The 22035-nt window shown below is 38.2% G+C and overlaps 1 protein-coding gene across 1 annotated transcript in view; it reads right to left on the bottom strand.

Annotated features, from left to right (window-relative positions):
• ABHD5 (abhydrolase domain containing 5) overlaps positions 1-21987 on the bottom strand; it is a 31068-nt gene extending 9081 nt beyond the window's left edge. Inside the window, exons 1-3 of the mRNA XM_015591678.1 lie at positions 21752-21987; positions 10008-10093; positions 5868-6240 (exon numbers count right to left, since the gene is read on the bottom strand). Coding sequence (XP_015447164.1) covers positions 5868-6240; positions 10008-10093; positions 21752-21987 — 695 coding nt within the window. The remainder of the gene's footprint in view (positions 1-5867; positions 6241-10007; positions 10094-21751) is intronic.
• Positions 21988-22035: the final 48 nt, after the last annotated feature.

Below are 22035 nucleotides of genomic sequence, written 5' to 3'. Positions count from 1 at the left end.
TAGCATTATTCACTATTGACTTACCTTCTAAAAAGAAAAATAAACTTCTTAAAACATACTCTATCCTAAAAGATGATTAAAATTTTGTTATAGGATTTTGCCCAGTCTGCTCTAGGCTCTTAGTGATCTGCTAACCCAAGGGGAAGGACAAAGGAAAACTTGAGAGGGCGGGAAAGTCTCACTTAGCTCTGGCTGAGTGATTGTTTTGTCTTGACCTTAGTTTTGGTTTGCCTTTTTTAATATGGATCTTCGAAATATTATCCCTAGATAAAAATGCCAATTTAACAAATTATGCAAAGTATATACACTAGAGTGGGTGACTTTTTTTTTTTTTTTTGGAAAGGGAGTCAATTGCCCTAACAATTGTTCAATTCTTTATCTTCAGCCTAGCATGGCACTTAACACTTGGTAGATGCTCAGTAAACATTTGGAATATTACATTTTTCCATGTTTCCTCTTGGCCCTTGTCTACGAGGATATACAAACTTTACAAAGTATAATCATGGGGTAAGCATGGGAGTTAGCCTGGTCTGGATTTTCAAGTCCCCAATATGACATTAGAACATCACAGTTATTTCTTATAGTAATCTCACAGGTCGTTACTCAGTAGTAGTAGTACAATCCATTTAGACAGCCAGAGTCTAAAACTGTATAATTTGGAATAGGAAAGCATATAACGAGCATGAGTATCATTCCATAAAACTGTTTCTCTCTCTCTCTCTCTCTTGCTCTTTCTCTCTTTCACTTACACACACACACACACACACACACACACACACACACACACACATCCTTACTGAGGTCAAAACATTTTGAAAACAATTTTTAAAAGCTCTGTAACAATGTCTAAACTGGAGTTATATATTATCTGCTTCCACTATAGGTAAAAGATCTCAGAAAATAACTCGGCTTATTTTCAGTTGTAAAGATTTTAAATGAGATAGACCATGCAAAGCACCTCGGGCGCTGGCTACTAAATAATAAATATCAAGTAAATGTTAGCTAGTTGTAGCAGTAAAAATAGGATGACTAGAAAAGAATTTATCCCAGGGAGCATGGGAGACAGTGGCTGGGACCACGTGAGCAGTAAGTAATTTAACTTTTATCACTCAGGAAAGCCTGATCACAGGTTTTAGCTCACAGGTTATTATAATCTTGTACTAGACCAAGTTACCTATCTTCTCATCTCCTTTTCTAGTGAAAAGGTCATTTCATTTGATAGAAGTTATTTGGTTTTAATGAATATCTAAACTATTAGAGTAATCCAGACCCTACCCTCTAATATTCCATACAGGACAGCCTGATGGGATTGTAAATTCACACCTAAGATTAAGAGATGGGTCTAGCCAGACAGCATATGTGAGTCACCTATCAGACATCTTTGTCAAAAATCAGAGGCTCATTCAAACTACAAGAAAAACAAAGAACCAGTAGAGCAGGAACAAGAGAAGAGCCCATCAGTTTCAAAACATACAGAGGCGCTCTTCTCTAGGTTAGCCCGTGGCGTAGGTCTCAAGGTGGGAGACGGTAAGCAGATGACAGCATAAAGGGTAGAGCGGTGGACAGCGCAACGGCTCTGACTCGCTGGGACAGGTGAGTCTAAACGCTAACGAGGCTACATAAACCTGACTTTCACATGTTTTAAGTCCAGCCACCAGCCAGAAATACAAGAAGGAGGACAGACCCAGAACCAAAATGCTCAAGGGAGCTTACAGGACCTATTTATAGAGCAAGGAAAGGGAGGAAACAGGACCAGAAAGAATTCTAGTCAGTGCACGAATGAGGGTTTCTGAAGATGGAGTTGGCCCGAGGCCACTGTGGGGAGGCGGCAGGTCTGACGTCAGATCAAGCAGAACAGCCTTTTTTCTCAACAGGGGCCAACAAGAGATGCTCGGCCCGGCTCTGCAAAGTCAGCGGGCAGAGCTAGGAGAAGTCAAAAGGTCAGATGACCTGGAAACCTTTTAGGAGACAAAACCAGCTGTAACCTACTCTACTGTAACTTGGAAGGAGTCTCTTGGCTAAACACTTTCTAAGGTAATAAAAGTTTCCTAGGGCCCTTTTCCTTAGTCTAGAACAAACACCTATAAAACACAGTCTTTGTACAGGGACTGAGCAGCTAGCTGGATCCTGAAGGAATGCAAGATTAAAAGAGAAAAATAGCACATGGATAAAAGAAAGGGGAAGGCGTCTCTGTCTGCTACTGCTGGCTTACCCTGCTCTCCCTCCATGCCCGCCATAAGGTGGTCAGACACAGCTTGATGAAGAAGGCTTTACAACACCCCGCACAGTGAGTGGTCCTGTCCGTGACCCAGCACACTAATCTACAAGTGAGATTACGGATGGCACCTCTAGTTATCACAGGTCGTGTTAAGAGGACTGAATGAACTAAGGTCATTTGGGGGAAGGGACGTTGATAGGGGTTGTGCCCCTATCTGGAGTAATCTATTAGCCAGTTCGTGACTTCTCTGCCCACCAGTCACATGGCTTTCCAGAATGGCCCAGGTGTCCACCTAGCAAAAGGCCTTTGCAATTTCTGTCCCCACGGCCTGGAATGCTCTCCCGCCACTCCCTTTTGAGACATCAACCTCAGCTCAAATTGCACTTCTTTAGGGAACCATATTGGACTCCAGACTGGGTCAGGTGCTCATCAAGAGTTCTCACAGAACTCCCACCTCCCCTTCACAGCCCACATCACAGCTGTCACGCTACTCACATGGTTATTTGTGTCTCCTTCCCCAAGACACTGTAAGCCTTACAAGTACATAAAGTCATTCAACATTATTCAAACACAACCAATCTGCTAGATTATAACGTTAGAGTATTTTATTCATTACCAATATTTCAAAGAAGGAATCAACCAGGTACTTTTACAAAAAGCATTACAATTGCTGAATACTCAGTTTTTCATCAGTCTCAAGAATCTGGAGGGAGATATGGGGTCACTGCCACAAGTTAGGCTATGAAACAACTTTTATAGACAGAGCCACTCATCTGCTCATAGAGATGAAGCGCCCAGGCTGACCTAATGGACCAAAACTAGAAAAAAAAAAACTGGTCAGTTTTTATTTGTTCTCTATCAGAAGACTCCTTCCTAAACAAGTCCATGAACCTAGGCACTTTTACTCTTCTCCTCCAACTGTCCTAAAAAACAGACAAAGAACAGAAGGATGGGGAGGCCCATAAAGGACACAGACAGAAACAGGTATCAACTGGGACACTAAGTCTCAACAAGTAAAATGTTATCTTTGTGGTTTTTTTCCCTCTATGCATAGAAACAACAGAAATTAAAGAGTTATGTTTTACTTAAGAAAACATTATATTTGTTATACCTGAGGAGGCAAAGAAAAAAGTAACATTCTCAAAGTCCATTAGGAGAAAAAGAGAGAGAGAAAGAGAAAGAAAAGACGCACAGTGAGCGAAGGAAATTAACAGAGTCTCATTTGGTCTCCATTTTACCCCTTTCCCCACCCTCTCACCTGGCTCCCCTAGCCCCACAAAATCTTTCTGAAATGCAAAGATTTATGTTAATCTCATGACAGAATAAAAACAGTACTTGTGGGGCAGATTATGCATGGGAGGGGCAGGGATCTGTACCTTCTTCTTAATTTTATTGTAAACTCAAAACTACCCGCCTCCCCAAATACAAATCTTAAAAAAAAAAAAAAAAAAAAGAGGTCCTTGGATCAAGTGAAAGTTGGATAAATGGCATTTAGAATAGGTCATTCTATACTTGTTTAGTTAACACTGGTAAAAGATAAACTGAAACATATTAAAAATTTTAAGAGTTTGAGCAAAAATCTATTCGAATCGGGCAGCGCCAAACCAGAAGTGGTTAGGAGTATCGCACCGACAGAAGCCAGGGAAAGGTCTGGCGGTTTGTGGTTTGTTGTCCTTGGGCTTCGATTTCGTAATCTTGAGGCGTTTACAGGCTTAGACTTGTTTGTTTACGTGGGCCTCAGCGTCAGAGCCACATCAGTCTAGCAGCCTCCTTGTTTCATTCATTCATCACTGGACACCCACTGGGTGCCATGCAGTGTTCTGACTGAACTTCCTTCAGGATTTCAGAGATCTGAAAATACAGAGAACCTCTGTTTCAAAGTTAACTTGTGTTTAATAATTTAAGTTATGCAGCTACGAATATAGGCTTGAATATTCAAAATATTCCACAGAGTTGGGCAGCAGTCAGCCAGTTTAAACATGCGAATTGTTTCAAGCACTCTCATAGTCAGCCATTGCTAATACTTAGTGGTTCTTGGTCCTGACACAGTACTTTATTTCTATCCTTAGAAACGAACGTTCAAAGATCATTTTCTATAAATGATGTGAGTCCAAGGCCAGGATCACTGGCTTTGTTTTAGATACTAGTTCTCTCCCCCATGTCATTCAAAATATGTTGTTATTCTCTCTTATAGATGATTTGTAAAGTGGTCATTACCTTCTGTATTAACAACCCCCCTATTTCTTTTCATAGCTGCAAATGAAAATCTCACCAACTGACCTAAATAACAGATAGCCATGAAGGGTCAGGATCCTAAGATTCAGGGGTTTCATGACCAGAGTCTGGCCCACAGAGTCCCGTGTCATATCTCCTAGGGACAAATACCACAGGACGAATGTAATAAACACCTGGTAAGAAACAAAGAAAGCCTGACCTCTATTACATCTGTCCTGTGGTATCCAGAAAAGTATCCACTTCCTTCTCTTACTTTTGCCACAAATACAGGTAGGTGTTTGTCACTGAGAGTAGGACACAATTGAAGACAGTATCCCTAAAAGGCCAACCAGAAGAGAATTTGGGTTTCTTTTGAAAGAACAGGTCTGCCAGCTGACAAGATTATTATCCTCTAGCACACATAGGACTGCAAACTCTCCAGAAAAATCAAGTGTAAATGCTTAAGTTTAGACAAAGAATCTGTAGAGAAAACGCTGGCTGTTCCAGAGAAGAAAAGCTCAGGTACACAGGGCTGCTAATCCATATATCAAATTCTGCACGGACGGCACACCTGGAGTTAGGCAGTGGGCAGCCTCACAGGCGCATACACGCACTCTGAAAATGCCATCATTCCCTGTCTCAGCAGCAGGCCTCAATGTCACAGCTGGTTGCAATTTTGGATTTAAAACAGTCCAATGGAAAAATACACTGGCAACACAAATGTGTTAATCTTTTTGTATCTTTCCAAAAGATGAAAAAAACAGGAATGAGATTTTCTTCTATTTTCTTAGCACTTTAATGTGACCTCCCCTCAGAATAGCAACATAAATAATAGGAAACGGCACAAGGAAAAGTACAGAAAGGAGATGCTATGGAGATTCTTAAACAGACAACAATTCAAGGACTCGGGAAAATAATTCTAGGAGAATAAAAGTTAGGGCACGGTATTATTAAAAACCCTGCAAGATACCCTATGCAGGTATATTTTCTGAAGTTTAGATAAGTGGAAACTAAAGCTTAGAGGTTAAGTGATCTGCTAAGCCAAAAGACAGCGCTAGCCCTAGGTCTTTTAATTTCTAACCTTCCAGTCTCCTATTACAGCTTACTATAACCTGGAAAAGGTTAGCAAAAAACTTTCTGGATCCATAGGTCTAATGACAATAATAATAAGCATTACTAAAATGACAATTTTTACTTGTAGCTTAAATTGTATGCATCTTGATGAAATAGAAAAGTCCTTTCTCAAGCTTTCTATCAATGTGTAATAGGAAAATCTGACATCATTACTTCAGCTACTAAATTGGCCATCGGCTGTGACTATCTGGTCTATAGGGTCCTTTAGGAGAACGTCTTAGAAAGCTCAGGTACCACAACCACCAAGGACGGGAACGCGAGAGCAGCACGTGGGTGCCTCTCTTCTGCCACCATCACTTACCTTGAAGGGTACTTTAGTGAGTAAGCAGTGGCTAAGAACCCACCAAGGTTGTGTCCAAGCAAGATCACTTTGTTCAATCCCAGGGCACATCTCCACTCTTCGATCGATTCCACAAACTGATTCTCTACTTCTTCCGCATCGTTGTCAAACCTGGGTCTGCTACTTCGTCCGAAGCCCAACAGGTCAAAAGCATAGACGGGTCTATTGGTGCAAAGATCTCCAAAATTTAGTGCCCAGAGTCCAAGACCTCCTCCAAAACCGTGGAGGAGGACAAGCGGAGTCTTATTTGAAATACCGTGAGAACACTTCAGTGTCCATATTTTATTTCCATTAGATATACGAACAGGTTCTTTTTTGTATGTGCAGGGGACACCTAATAAAAACATAAAACAGAAATTTGGCTTAGCTTCACTACTTCTGAGAAGGGGAGTTTCTTAGAGCAATCAGAAACTAATAATCTGGAAATCATCTGGTGCTCATTTAGATGATTTTAGCCTTTATTATGTCATCCCTAAAAATATACATATACATTTCACTGAAGCACGTAATTCTTAACCATATTTTACATTTAAGTGGGAAGATCCATTTCAGACAAGTCTGAAGTACCTGTGGCCAAGGTCTTTGGCAAGTCATGTTAGCTCTTTGGACATCTATGAAATGAAGGTTTTACACTGTGGAACTGGAGAGGAACTCAGTGTTCATTGGATCCACTAGTTTTGACAACAATAACAAAAGAATGCCACCTTGAATCTGTCTAACATGTGGATTAAGCATTGAAGATTGAAGTTCAGACTCAAAGAAACATTTTTCCCTAAAAAGTAAATCATTAGAGAGTCTAGCCAGGGGTTTGTCAACTTTATTAATCTTCTCAAAGAATGAGCTTTTAGTTGCATTTATTTTTTTCTATTCTTTTCTCTATTTCATTTAATTCTGCTCTAGTTCTAATTATGTCCTTCATTTGTTCTTCTTTTTCTAGTTTTTTAAGATGTAGTGTTAAGTTGTTTATTTGGGCTCTTTCTTATTTTTTGAGACAGGCCTATAATAATATGAACTTTCCTCTTATTACCGCTTTTGCTGTGTCTCCCAGATTTTGATATGTTTCTATGTATCTCTTGATCTCTTTTTATTAAAGATGTGGTATACACATATACAATGGAATATTACTTAGCTATAAGAAAAGATGAAATATTGGCATTCGCGACAACATGAGTAGATCTTGAGATAATCATGCTAAGTGAAATAAGACGGAAAAAGTTGAATACCACATGGTATCACTCATATGTGGGATATAAATCTAAAAGCAACAAACAAACAAGACAAACAAACAGACTCATGAACATGGACAGTGGATTGGTGGTTTCCAGAGGGTAGGGGGGGATGGGTAGATAGGGGTAAAAAGGGGTCAAATATTTGGTGGCAGAAGGATCTCTAATTATGGGTGGTGAACACATAATGCAATATATATATGACATACTGTTGAATGATACACTTGAGACTTTTTGGATTGTGATGATCTATGTCACCCTTAAAATTTTTAATTAAAAAAAGTAAATCATGAATTTAGGGAAAAATTAACAGTATCTGTATTAAACATGTAACTGAAATTTTAAGTCACTTCAGAGTTAAGTAGCAAAATGGTGACAGGGTATGGTAGGAACTCAGCAGGAGGCACCAAGTAGTGAGTTCAAGTCTAACAATCTCTAGAAAATGCAAATAATCACAATTTTGTAAAAACTCTTAATTGGCCTTCAATGCTGTGGGACTAAATACTTTAAGTCTCCCCCAAAATAGCCTAAGATGAAACTAATTTGAAATTCACTTACATTAAATTATCAACTGAATAGCTATACTTTAAAGGTACCTTTTACTTATTTGTGTGTATTCATCTACAGTGGACAAACACTGAAGATCCAGGAGTTTCTGCCCTTTAATGAAAGACATAATCTCAGGTTTTGCATGCACAGAGTGGTAGCAGAGAAAACGCAGCATTCATTGGGGTATTAACTGAGCCTGTGCCCCCGAGTTCGGGGAAATGCCACCAGTTTTGAAGAGACGATCCTGCACTGATGCCAAACCGAACCACATCAGCATTTGGGACACCGATGTCTGCCCGTTCCCACGGAGCCCATCTGTGGCCTCCATTTGAGAGCTCACTCCACTTGCTTTCACATCTGAGACTGGACCAGGGGCCAATTCTCACTCTTATTTGCATCCTTAGAACCTAGCAGTAGGGACTCAGTATGTTTTTCAAATGTATGAATTGAGGATCTAGCACCCTTTTTCATCTCCTGTCAAGAATTTTGTGTGTTTCCAAAAACTTGATGAGAAAAAAATATAATACCAAACTCAAGAACACTGTTTAGTGTGTCACTGGGTCAAGGGTTGGGGATACATGTGACAGAACTAGCAAAGAGGACACACATAAACAAAGGTACGCACAGTCACAGAATGAAAAGCTGCTGCATGGCATGATTAAGTCCCGCTTTCCTCATCAGTCAGCACCCTGCTGGGGATCCCCCCGCTGCTGGGTGTCAGGCACCCAGACTCTGGGCGAGGAAGGCGGAGGGGTGACCTCCAACACATCCACCTGTGGCAGCATGTGGAGCATCTTCCTCAGAAGGTTCTTGTCACGCTCACGTCCCTGAGTCGGCCCTTTTGGCGCCCCGACCGGAGTGAGGTATCAGCCACCTTGAAGGGCCACCCACTCCACCATGGGAACAATACGTATCATGAGCATGAAGTTAACATTGAACTCCACAGGGTGATGCGGATCTAGGTGGCCTAGAGGCACGGGGCAAGTCACAGCCCATGTCCCACACATTCAAATTTGGCTGCTTATAAGAAATTTATTTTAGTAAACCACAGTGACAACTTTCTCAGCTTTGTAGAGAACAAGATTACTCAAGTATACAGAGTGAGTAGAAATTTACTTTTAATGCTAAAAAAATCCATGTAAGTTTACTAATGATCTCTTCCTATTGATATATCCAGGTAAGGTCACTTATCCCTGAGTCATTCAAATGCAAAAACAAGAAAATTCATTTGCGGTAGAGAGGATGAAAAACAGTCATGGACAAACATCTGCACATACATACGTGATAATCATGCATGTGAAGCGCACTGCTTAATCCACTCCTCTAATGTGCATCAGCAGAACAAAACTGCACAATAAACACTATTAAAAGTATAGTATATCCACAGAATCCTGGGAACACCCTAACAACACGAGTTTGGGTGAATTTCAGTGCCCATAACAAACAAAAAAAGGTTTCTGTACCACTATAAATGGAGAATTAAAGAATCCCAGAATACCAGAACCAGAGAGAATTCTAAAGATCGTTCGTTTTATAGGTAAATATAGGAAGCTAAGAAAAGTATCTTGCCCAAGATCCTGTAACAACCTGATTGCAGATCTGGGCCTAGACCAGGTTACCTTGTTCTGGTCCAGAATTTGTTTCACTCTACAAGGCTACCTGCTCTGGAACACCTCCAGCCTGTTCTCAGAGTACAGTCTGGGGACCTCTGGGGAATCCCTGAAACCTTTCTTAAGAGATCTACAAGGTCAAAACTGTTTTCATAATAATACTAAGTCTTTATTTGCCTTCTCACCCTCATTCTTTGATGGGTATACAATGGAGTTTTCCAGAATATGTGATTAACAACAACGAAAGACAGAAGGAAACATGAGAACGCAGCTGCCTCACGTTAAGGCGGACATTAAAGAGATCTGCAAACATGTACACAGCGCTACTCCACTCGCCACATTTCTGTTTGGAAACTAGTTAGTTTTAGAAAACATGTTCTTTATTTTAACCTGTAATAGGTTTATTACTATTATTTAAACATAAATTTAACATATTTGAAATTATTCGGTTTAAATTTCTAATATGGTAAATTTTGATAACTATAACCTATAAACAAAGCTCCTAAGGGTCCTACTAATTTAAGAGTATAACAGGGACCCAAGACCAGATGTTTGAGGCCCTCTCCACATTGATACACTTGATGACATGGAAAAGAAAAAGAAGTTCTTTTGTTAACAAGTAACACACCACAGAATTACCTTCGGTTTCAGGACAATGCGAATATTGGACCTGTTTTAGCAAAGAGCTCAGTTAACTTACAAGACAAAAACCTTACATTTTAAAATTTTCTCTTCAGCTTCTTTAAGGTGTGATGTAGACGAAGGGCACCATGTGGGAAGCCAACCAGTTAGCCATCCTGACCTAGAACATCAAAACAAAATAAAAATAGGTGAGAAAATGTTCTTCTCAACTCCCAACTGTTACATGAAGAGAAGGAACGGAGAATAGGAAACATACGCCTGCGTTACAGTGAAGCTATATGTGACAAAATTCACCTAACGGGCACAAAGCATTGTGGTAAAGTACTGGGATTAAGGTACTCAACTTCAGCCTGTGAACTTGCAAGTGGATATCAAAGTGCATCTTATCTTAGTGGATAGGCAGATTCTAAATAATCAAGCAGAGATTAAAAATGGGCAGAACAAGAAAAGGCAACAAAGGCGGTCCCCCCTCCGCCCCCCCCAATTGAGAGACAGCCTCTTATCAAGGGAGAAGTGCAAAAAAAGTTAAAGACCATGAGTATTCATTACAATGGGAGGTTCATAGCAGGTATAAAATGTACCTGCTATGAGGGCTGAGAGAAATCTTATTAAAATGTGAGATTATTTTTATAAAAAGGCTTCAAAATCTCATAGTTATGGTTAGAACACACCCCTAATACAAATGCAGGGGACTGGCCCATGTACAATCTGCCTAGGGTGAACTGGTTAACTGTTAATGGAAAATCTTTGAGTTCCGGCAAACAGTAGATGAAAAGAATGACCCAGGCATTTGGCAGAAGACAGCTGAACAAAGAGAAAAAGGAAATAAGCCTGAGACTGCAAGTGAGGAAACGTGTGGGGAGGCTGGAACTGACATGCTTTGCTAATAGCTATTATATTAGCTTTGCTAATAGCTAACCAGAAAGAAGAGCATGAGCCTTGAACTCCTGGCCTGGCATCAGTGGACCACAGGCTTACTTTAACAGTCTGAGGTAAGGGAGCGCTTCAGCAGCCACATGACAGCAAGGGTTCAGTACCTGACCAGTATGATTTAAAGTGAGAACTTTCTGATGAATGAATTAGAGGAGGAAGAGAGACCAACTACTGCAGATTCCAGCAGAGAGGTATGGGCCTGAATCAAGGTTTTGGCAATAGAAATGAAGATAAGAAGATGAGGCCAAAGGGATATTTAAAATAAAGCAGGCTAAAGTGTACAAACTTAAAACTAGATGATAAATAAGCTCTGGAGAGCTAATGCACAGCACAGTGATTACCGTCAATAATTCTGTATTTTTATACTTCAAATTGCCATGAGACTAGATCTTAAATATTCTCTTTCATAAAAAAAGAAACTATAATTATGTGACATGATAGAGGTGTTAGCTAAAGCTATGGGTGGTAATCACATCGCAATATATAAATGTAGCAAATCAATATACTGTACACCTTAAACTTACACAATGTTACAGTCAATTACATCTCAATTAAAAAAAGAAAAAATCAAATAGAGGAAACAGGTGACTCAACAACTACAATATATGACAGAATTACTCCACTCCACAAGTATTTACTGAGCACTTACTATCCGTGAGGAACTACACTAATCACTGCGGACATATAAGCCACCAAACAGAAGTATGAGTGATTATTTCTTGTTGAGGGGATCAGGGAGTTGCTTTTGAGCTTGATCTTCATAGACAAATAGGATTATTTCAAAGGTGAAGTAGTGGTTCAAGCACCTCCAGTGAAGGAAAGGGCATGAGTCCATGTCATAGGAAGTGCATAATGTGTGTACTGAGATAACAAGCTTATTGTTTCAATAGCTGCTATAACAAATTACCACAAACCTGGTGGTGTAAAACAAAGGAAATTTATTCTATTGCAGTTCTGGAGACCAGAAGTCTGAAATCAGTATCACTAAACTGAAATTAAGGTGTCAGCCAGGGTCATGCTCCCAACAGAGGCTCTAGGGGAAGATCCATTCCTTGCCTCCTCTGGGCTCTGGTGGCTGCTGGCACTCCTTACCCTGTGGCAGGGTCACTCCAGTTGTCCGTGTCCATTACCACATTGCCTTCTCTCTTCTGTGTGCCTTCCCCTCTTCAGCCTGTCTGTAATCTCCCTCTGTCTTTCACTTGTAAGAACGCTACTGTTGCAATCAGGACCCACCCAGGTAATACAGGATCATCTCACAATTTTTAACTCAATCAGTTAAGTTAAAGTCTGCAAATTCTTTGCCATATAAAGTTAACATTCACAGGTTCCAGGGATAAGAACATGGACATATCTTTGGAGACCATTATCTCTGGGACCACTACCACAAATATAAAGCATGATGTGTGTTCCAAGATAAAAATATGTAGAAACATTCAATAAATGGTAGTTGACATTATACTGATAATAATTTACTAAAATGATGTGGCATTAATTAGGAAGTAATTCCTAAAGTGAGAGTTTTAACTAAGGTTCAGAAGTTCAAAATTAGGAAATGACAATTGTCATTTTGTATCACTCCTTGTCTCAAAGATAAGGCTACTTCCAGTTGACCTACAGTGGGAAACTCAGCCTTTCTCCAGCCTTTTACTTGATACTCTGGTATCATTTTTATCACTTCTTAATTCTCTGTTCTCTAACCATAAATATTCCCTGCTCTCTTGCTTCTTGGCTCTGAATAACCTTTAAGTATGTATCTCCCCTTCCTTTCATGATTCATTACACCTCTTACCAATCTCAGATTAGATTTCATTTCCCCTTTCATTTACCCAAAAAAGGATTAAATCGTGGTGGAAAAATGGTATCTTATACTTAAGCTTTATATTCTTCTCAAGTTGTGTTATATTATGAAGTTCTTATTTATTCATCAGTATCCTTACTCAACTGTAAGATCCTGAGGGAAAGGACTTTGTGCCCACCAATGCATTCTCAGTTTCTATGCCAATACCTAACATGTTAATATACATTGATGATAGGAGTGAAAAAAGTTACTGCTTCATCTGAAATGCACCTGTTGCAGTGAATTATAAGTGGCTCACTTGAGTAATAAGAGAATTTTCTGGGGGTGATCATGAAGTTCTCTATCTTAAGAGGTGAGTGGATGACACAGATGTATGCATATGTCAAATTTCAACACATGAACGCTTAAAATTTAAGGATTTCATAATGAAATTTTATACCAAAAAAAAAGTAAAACAGGCTGGATTTGATAACTGGTTAAGAAGGTATAATAGAGGATTCCTAGGCTTCTCTGTTAGGTGCCACTAAAAAAGACAGAGAACACATGACAGAATAGTTGTGAGTAGAAAAATGTGCTAAGTTTTGGATGAGTTGATCCAGCACTGAGTTTTTTCTAAGCTTTGTAGGCTCATCCTACTATATCTCCCTCCCCTGTAGAATTTCTCTGGGCATTATGTATAACAGGCACTCAGAAATGTTTGCTGAGTGATTAAGTCACTCATAATCCAGGGTATACTTAGTCCAAGTTATCCCTACTTCATAGACATGAAAACTGAGGTCCAGAAATGTTAAGCACCAAGTCCATGAGTATACAGCTAGTAAGTGACACAAGTAGAGATTTCAGTTGAAAGCCCTTTTTTCCTCAGGTGACTACCTTCCTTAAAATATATGAGGAGCTGTCATTACCTACAGGATAAAATCACATTCCTTAGACTTGCACAGAACAGAAGATACATAACAGCCTGCATTATAATGAGGCTCTCTTCCTGTGTTCTCTGCTGCCAATTTCAAACCTTCTGCATTAACAGGATAAGACTGCTAGCCATCCCCTACAAATATTACATATAAATTACCAAAATTTTATAAACATAATATAAAACATTATTAATATTATCCTACTTATAAATATGTAAGACCATTTAGAAATTATCAAGGAAAATCAATTAAAGGCTTCACCAATGAATTTGTCAATTCATTCAATAATTTTTCAATTGTTGGGAAAACGTTGTTAACAAGCAATGAAAAGAATCTCATGATCTTTAGAGCTTAAAAATTTTAAAGTAAACCATTATTGAGCTGAAGCTCTTTGGTCCCTGACCAGGAATAGTCATCAGTCTATGTTTGGTCACAAAAATATGAGCTGGTACCAAGAAGTTAGTTACAACTCAACCTCATCAATTTTCTTAAATATGCCTCAAATTATACCACAGTTCTCTGCCAGAGAAGATCAGAGGTCAATACAAAAAAAGAAAAGAAAAAAAAAGAAAATTAAAGTGAAATGAACTATACTACTGCTCCAACTGACATCACAGACATGTTGAGGGGGAAAAACTCACAATTTTTGCTATCTTTTTCTTTAAAAACAGTTACATTCTCTGAAAACCTACAATACACAAGGTACCAGAGTTTAAAATGTTATATGCCAGTCTGTAATACAGAAATTTATGTCTACCTCTCATCACAAAACCAACTTTCAAAGGATAAGATATCTTTTCCATGCATTTTGCCTCCTAGTGATGGGCTTAACTCTTAGAGAAGAGGCAAAACACTTTTTTTTTTTTTTATGTTTGCAAGTTTAGTGCATTATATTAAAAATTAGGGCTCTTCAACCACAAGAGTCACTAACACCCCTCAGGTTTTCAGGACAATCTTTTCATCAAAGCATCAATTTTTTTAAAGTAAAATTTTTCTAAAGTATATTTAAACACAAAAATCTATATGTAACAAAATATAGTAAAATATTTTATTTTTATTCTTAGGAACAGTAAAGATACCTCTCTATTCCTGAGTCCTGATGTTTCTGTCCACTTTTGCCTTTACCAGATGATAGCATGTTTTCTAGAAACTATCTTGTACTTCTTTTGTAGAGATAACCTACAGGATTGAGCACTATGCACATAATAGGCTCAAAGAAACATTTCTAAAGAGGAAAAAGCAGGTATCTATCTTTTCCATCCTTTAGCTGATCACTCTTTGCTCACGAGTTCCCATATCTTAGCTTGCCATCTCTGCTGCTTCAACTCTCTAAAACACCCATCCAACTTCACCTCTTGTCTTTGGGGTAAATTGACCTCATCTTCAGAGACCCTCTGCCCTTTAGACGCAGGGTGTGTAAGACTAGAACTAAGGACATGAAATAGGAACTAAGGGCACAAGACAGGAACTAAGGACACAGACAGCAGCTTGTCAGATATCCAGCCATTCTTCTGAGATCACAAAATCGAAACTAAAAATTAAATCCATGTGCTCGTCTATAAAACAGTAAACAAGATACAGAGATGCCTTCTCATAGCTTTGGAAAATAAATAAAAAAGCAAAACTTAAATTCCTTCTTTTATTTAAGCTGATAATCAGTAAACATCATCATCCACTACTGAGGCCCTAATTTCAGAAGTGACCCCAGTGTCAATCACAATATAAAGAAAAATCATTTAGTGGGAGAAGATATTTGCAAATCACATACATGATAAGGGGCTAATATCTAAAATATATAAATAACTCATACAACTCAATAACAAACAATCTAATTACAAGATGGGCAGAGGATCTGAACAGACATTTTTCCAAAGAAGATATTCAGATGGCCAACTGGTAGGGAAAAGATGTTTATTGCAGCATTATTTACAATAGCCAAGATATGAAAATAATCTAAGTGCCCATTGATGGATAAATAGATAAAGAAGACACGGAAGATATATACAATGGAACACTATTCAGCCAATACTACTCAGCCAGAAAAGAATGAAATCTTGCCATTCATAAGAACATTGATGAACCTTGAGGTTATTACATTAAGTAAAATAGGTGAGGCAGGGAAAGACAAATACTGTATGATTTCATTTATATGTGGAATATAAAAAACAAAACAAAACCACCAATCTCAGATACAGAGAACAGACTGACTGGTGGTTGCCAAAGGGGCAGGGAGTTGTGGAAAACACGTAAAGGGGATCACGAGGTACAAACTTCCAGTTATAAAATGAATAAGTCATCAGAATGTAATGTACGACGTGATGAATACAGTCAATAATACTGCATCGCAAAAATTTTTTTTACAACATGCAAAAAATTATTGCAATGAAAAACATCTCAAATGTCCATCTAGACATAACTGTTAGAATTTTGGTAATTTCTTAACAATTTTCTAGCTAGGAATATATTTTACCATCATAGTTAAAATATGTTGTTTATACAAAATTCTTCACAGTAATTTATTTTTCCTACATGTCACTGCATTACAAAATTATTCATAAAACACAACTTTTAATGACTGCACGGTTTTCCATCACTTGTATATATCTTAGGGTGGTTTCAAATAGTCCCTTGTTGAAAATAAGACTGCTTCCATTGTTTCACTGTCATAAATTATGCTCTGATAATCATCTCTTCATATAAGTTTTGTCCTTGTGTCTTAGTAATCAAATGGTATGAACATATTTAAGTTTAATACATAAAAATTATTTTCTATAATGTATTGCAAATTTTAAAGTTGCTAAAAAAGTAAATCTTAAAAGTCTTCATCACAAGGAAAAAAGTTTTTTTGTGACTAGGTATGGTGACGGATGGTAAATACTTAGTGTGATCTTTTTGCGATGTATACAAATATCCAATCACTGTGATGTGTACCTGAAACTAATATGCTGCATGTCCATTATATTTCAATAGAAAAAAAAAAAAAAAGAAAAATCCATTCCCCATAGGGACTATACCTATTTTTGACAACAGAAAGGCTTACTAACATGCACCGAAAGCTTTTCTACACAGCGCCATTAGTTGAGCCCTGATCTTACCAGCACAGCTGAGGACCCAAGTCCTAAAGCCTCTGATCAAAACCAAATAAAAGGAATCTTGCTTTATAATCGCTGTAATAAGTACAGAGGAAGGATCTGTCTAGTGAGCCAGCTTCTGAGCAAGAAAAGCTTTAAAAGACTACACTGGATGTGGCAATTCTAAGGAAAGCCAAAAAAGATGTGCTTGACATATTAATAGAGTTTATTAACTTAAGAATCTGATTTTAAGTATTCTGAGTTTTAGAGAAAATACTGAATTTTTTTCCCCTAAACTTTCTACCTGACCTTTTAAAAAATATATATATACATATATATTCTTAACATTGTGCTTATGTCCTGTACCATCAACATTTAAGTTTTCTGGTAATTTGTTTTGTTCTCTAAGACACTTGACTATCTATAGTATTACTAAACCTGAATTGCACAATCTATAAATATTGTGAAATAGTGAAAGAGGTTTCAAAGTATTCTGAAGAAAATATAAGAAATCTGGCCAATTTCCACACACTCTTGGCCACTTAACATTTCTAATTAGGTTATAAGTAAAGGGGATTTCATTATATTACAATTTTGTTTAGAATAGCCTCCATATCTATACTGGTACTGTCAAGAGAGAGAAATTGTATTTATTACTGCTCTCTATAAGCTACCCTAAGCACAGTATTCTATCTCATTTAGAGAACTATGAGGTTTTAATTTTTATTATAAATATTCAAACTACTTAGAGGTACATTACTCTGAAATAATTCCTCAATCAATGAATGATTGAACTTCCTAACTAGACATTATAACACTTGGGCAAATAAAAGCCTTCTTTCCTGGGAACTGACTTCCTAAACCCTATTCTTGGAAAAGAGAAAAAAAAAAAAAAGAGTATGTCTCATATGACCCTAATTTAAAGTGATTAACATGCCATTTATTTTAAATGATACTTAGGTGATTCAAATTATCACTAACTATTATTAGATCAATGACAACACAGGCCCTCTAATATACTTTAACACTCTTGTAACTTAATTACTTAACATTCTTGTAACTTTTTTTTTTTTTTTTTTAATTTCTAGCCTGTAACTTTTAAAGACCCAGATTTGGAGAATTGATGTTTTAGACATAGCCATGTGCTAGAAATATTTTTTTCTCCAATTGTTTCCTACCTTCTCTCACACAGTAAACAAAGCATTCTGGAGTCAGACACAGCATCAAACATACTTAAAGCTTCATGTGTAATTTTAGATTTAAGTCATAATTTAAATTGCTAACAAATCCAAGTGACATTTTGTGTTAGTTCTAAAATGTTTCATCCACTAGATTGAAAAAAACAAAAACAAAAAAAACTAAACTAAAAAACCAAAAAAAACTAAACTAAAAATCCCATTCAAACTGAATAACATTTTTTAATAAAATTATCTTTCCATGTAATTTTTTTATGATTCACAGTCAGTAGTGAGGAATTATAGAACCATGAGGTTAGACTAAAAACCTAACATATGTTTCTGAACTGCTATCATAAATAAGTCAAATCTTTAAGGTCTCATTCAGAGATATCTATAATTCTGAAATGTATTATCCTGTGTTGTTTTTATGGACCATCCCTAGGACTATATAATCTTTTGTTAAGTTGTCACAGGACTGAAATCTATTTGTTAAGTCTATGATTGTCATCTTGGAGAACAGGCAAAACAGTGAAGCATGGGTTGGCCCATCCAAGGTCAAGAAGGAGAATCATATTTCCAAGCTCCCCAATATAATTTAAATTCATGATCCTAATTGTTGGCCTAGTCAAATTCAAACTTTGAATTCTTATGAATATATCTTTTGATGTCTTTTGAATATCTTAGGATGAAAAATTTAAGTCACACAGCTGCAAAATATATAGTCGACTACTAGGTTTTTTATCTTAATGTTTGTGCCAGCATAAATTTACATAATGGAAGTTATTTAATTCAATAAAAATTTATTGAAGCTTACTATTTATAAACCTCCTTTAGGCTCTACCAGACATTTGTGCAAAACAAAGTCTTTTTCCTCAATGGGCTGACAAAAGAAATATACAAATAACTATACTACAAAAATGGTATAAATGCCATAAAGAACATTTGGAAAAATACCAACAACCTTGAAGAAGGGAAATCACAATCTGTTTTTTGGGTCCAAGAAAACAACGTGAACCAAGCCATGGGGAAATGGAAGTGAGCAAGAAAAATGTTTAATAAGGGATGAAAGACACAGCTTGGCAGTCCGGTGCACAGACAGGAAATATGATCCAAAGATAGATGGCAGCCACACTGTCTGCAAAGGGCTTTAAAGTCAGGCGAGGACATATAATAAAGCCACTGTGGGTAGCTGTGCTACAAAAAAGATGGTGTCTCTTGAGAATATAAAAGCAACTAATGAAATAAGCTATGTCAAGAGCATAGGAACCAAATCAGTTACTAAAGTCTGCAATAATCCAGAAAAGAGAATAAGGTAAGACTGAACCAGGTGGCTCCCAGGTGACAGTGGGAATAGAAAAGTGACATTGTTCTTATAATCTATCGGACTTGGCAACAGATTTGGTATTTGGGGCAATGAAGAGGGAAGAGGGGAGTTGAGAGATCACACCGCAGTTCTGAATCTGGGTGACCAAAAGGACCCTGATAAAAGTGTCCTAATAAAAATAGGGAAGACAAGGGAAAGAACTGAGCTTTCATAATGTTTAGTTCAGGGGAAGGAGGGTGCAAGTAAGATCCTGGCCTGGACATTTTACATTTGAGGAATCAGGTGCAAACATTTGGCACAAAGTTAGAAAAATCACTAGACTACTGAAGAGGACTCCACAGTGAGGATGAGAATTGTTCTCCCCACAGACAAGACATGTCAAGGAGTGTGAGTAAACAAGACGAGGATGAAGATAGAATGACTATATTCAGAGAATGGGGGAATAAAAAGAGAACCTAATAAGAGTGACTACTCGTCTCAGGTAAGACAAGCAGCAAAATGTTTTGAGCACTAGAATGTCTGATAAGAGTTTCAAAAAGGAATAGCTATCTTTAGAGTGTCAAACACTGAAAAGGACCCAAGAAAGATAAGTACAGAGAAAAATAAAAGCCCATTGGGATTTGGCATTGAGTTCTGAAATTTTTACAAAGTCAGGTGGCAAAGGTTTGGGAAGGGGAGATGGCAACAGATAGGATAGGAGTGACTGATTTTAGCAGTCTACTAAAAGACAGAGAAATACCCTCTCCTATCTCCAAGAACTATAAAGTCAAATTCTAATGTAAATCCAGTAGGGGGCTGGTAAATGCACTGGAGAGGAAGGAAAGGAAAAAAATCCCTATTTACAGCATTTGATGATTTCCGTGTTGTAAATGCTACGACCATGGCTGATTTCAAGCTGCCAATGGGTGGCAAAATTCCTGAAAACTTAATGGTTGCCAGCACAAGCTAACTCCAGCACGCCACTGTAAACCACCTATTTTATGGTCTACTCCGCAACTGAGCAATTCTGTGACAGCGTTCCTCTAAACTCAACTGATACTTAATCATTCTCTGGGACAACCCGGCAGCGATTCACAGAAATCTACCCTACTCTTGTTACATTTAGCTTTCTCAACTGTATTGCGACTGAAAAGGGTCAGATGTTGAAAGCCAATGGCTCCTAGGCATGCCTGTCTTCACTAAGAGTCACAAAGGAAAAGACAAGAATCATATGCTCCAAAAAGTTTTCCTAAGACTTTCATAATCGTTTCTATTGCTATACCTGAAATATCTTAGAGATAGGGAACTTGATTCTGTTTTCTCACAATCCACTTGGCTGTTGGGATAGTTCTACTGTTGATAAACCAAAAACAATTTTTTTGAAGAGAGCTCTGTGTCGATGCAAGGATTAAATAAGAAGTGTCAGTAGAGTAAGCTAAAGAAACATCCCAAATGAGTTCCAATCCCGGTGAGAGCCAGCAGAGATATGGGGAAAGTGCCTTAGACTAAATTCAGACACCTGAGAGGCACCCTGCTACTTACTAGTGAGGTGCTAGTAGCCTCCCAGTTGCAGGTCCAACTGAAAAAATGGGAACAGCAATACCCAGCACACAGGGTCAACCTTAGGATTAATATGAGCAGTTTAGGAAACATCCACCAGGAGCAGGTCCTGCTTGGTACAGTTCAGAAGGCCATACTAGTTTGGACATTGGACATTGCTCAAGTGTATTGCTAAGACCAAGCATCAAGGAGGCCCACCTCTGTCATGGACTACGGCTAGTCGGTTGCTAAGAATTTTTTATAGTTTGTCCCCAGTGACCTTCAGCTATCACCCAAAGCCACGAATTCCTTTCACAGTTGTACCCTGGACTCCCAAGCCCCACAACAACAGGGAGACCAAAGAGTCCACCTAAAAGCAGTCTCAGAAAGAGCCAAAAATGTTTTGACAAACTAGATGGGAACAAGCTATCAGTTAGGTTCCCACTTGTGTCTACTTGACATTCAGCAACTCACCTCAACAAGAAAGTTCAAAACAAACCAAAACAATGGACTTATTCATCATATAAACAAAACTCAAGATATGAATCTAGTTTCTAATATTTCACAATTCCCCTCCCCCACATATTCCCAAATATTCCCGTCTTCATTGTACTCCATATTATCTTCTATCTTTTAGATTATGTTTCGCAGACCATTTTTTCTAGACATTTGAAGAATTGTTATCAAAATATCAAACATACATAGGAGAGGAGAGAAGTTTATTTACTTTCCAATATAAATAACTAGCCTTGAGAAATAAGGCAATAATGTTCATAACAATTTAACTTCTTCGCTTATTAACTATTTTATTGAGAAGTGCATGAAGTTACGGGTAGAAGATAATTTAAACTTAGTATACCTGTGTATAAAAATGATTCACATTAGTCATCTGTCTACACATACACACAGTTCTCCAGTAGCCAGGGCACTTGGAAGCAAAAGGAGATCTCCAGTTGAAAGATGATTAATTCTGAACTTTGCTAGCCATATCGTGTTAGCTTTCTTTCTTTCTCTAAAGTATCTGTAAATTAAACGTTTTCTGAAACCCAAAGACATATACCCACTACCCCAACCCCCTTTACTTCGTGATGGGCTGCTTTTTCCCTGGACACCCCCTTATGTCCCGCGGCTTCAGGGGGTGAATTTGGGCTCTGCATCTATTAGTGCCGCAAGGAAGCGCCGCCCCTTCCTCCAGGCTTCCGAGAGGCTCGGCCCCGGCGGCACTTTCGGTCTGGTCCCAGGCTGGACAGAGCACAGTGCGTACCTGAAAGCGGAAGCCACGCTCGGAAGTGGTCAAAGTGACTCGGCCGTTTCCCATGACCCGAGTCAGGTGCAGGGCCTGCCGGTCACCGCCCGCCCACCCGCC

The sequence above is a fragment of the Pteropus alecto genome, unplaced genomic scaffold, assembly GCF_000325575.1.
Source record: "Pteropus alecto unplaced genomic scaffold, ASM32557v1 scaffold156, whole genome shotgun sequence".
NCBI classification, from domain to species: domain Eukaryota; kingdom Metazoa; phylum Chordata; class Mammalia; order Chiroptera; family Pteropodidae; genus Pteropus; species Pteropus alecto.
This window is presented reverse-complemented; position numbering and strand designations above follow the sequence as displayed.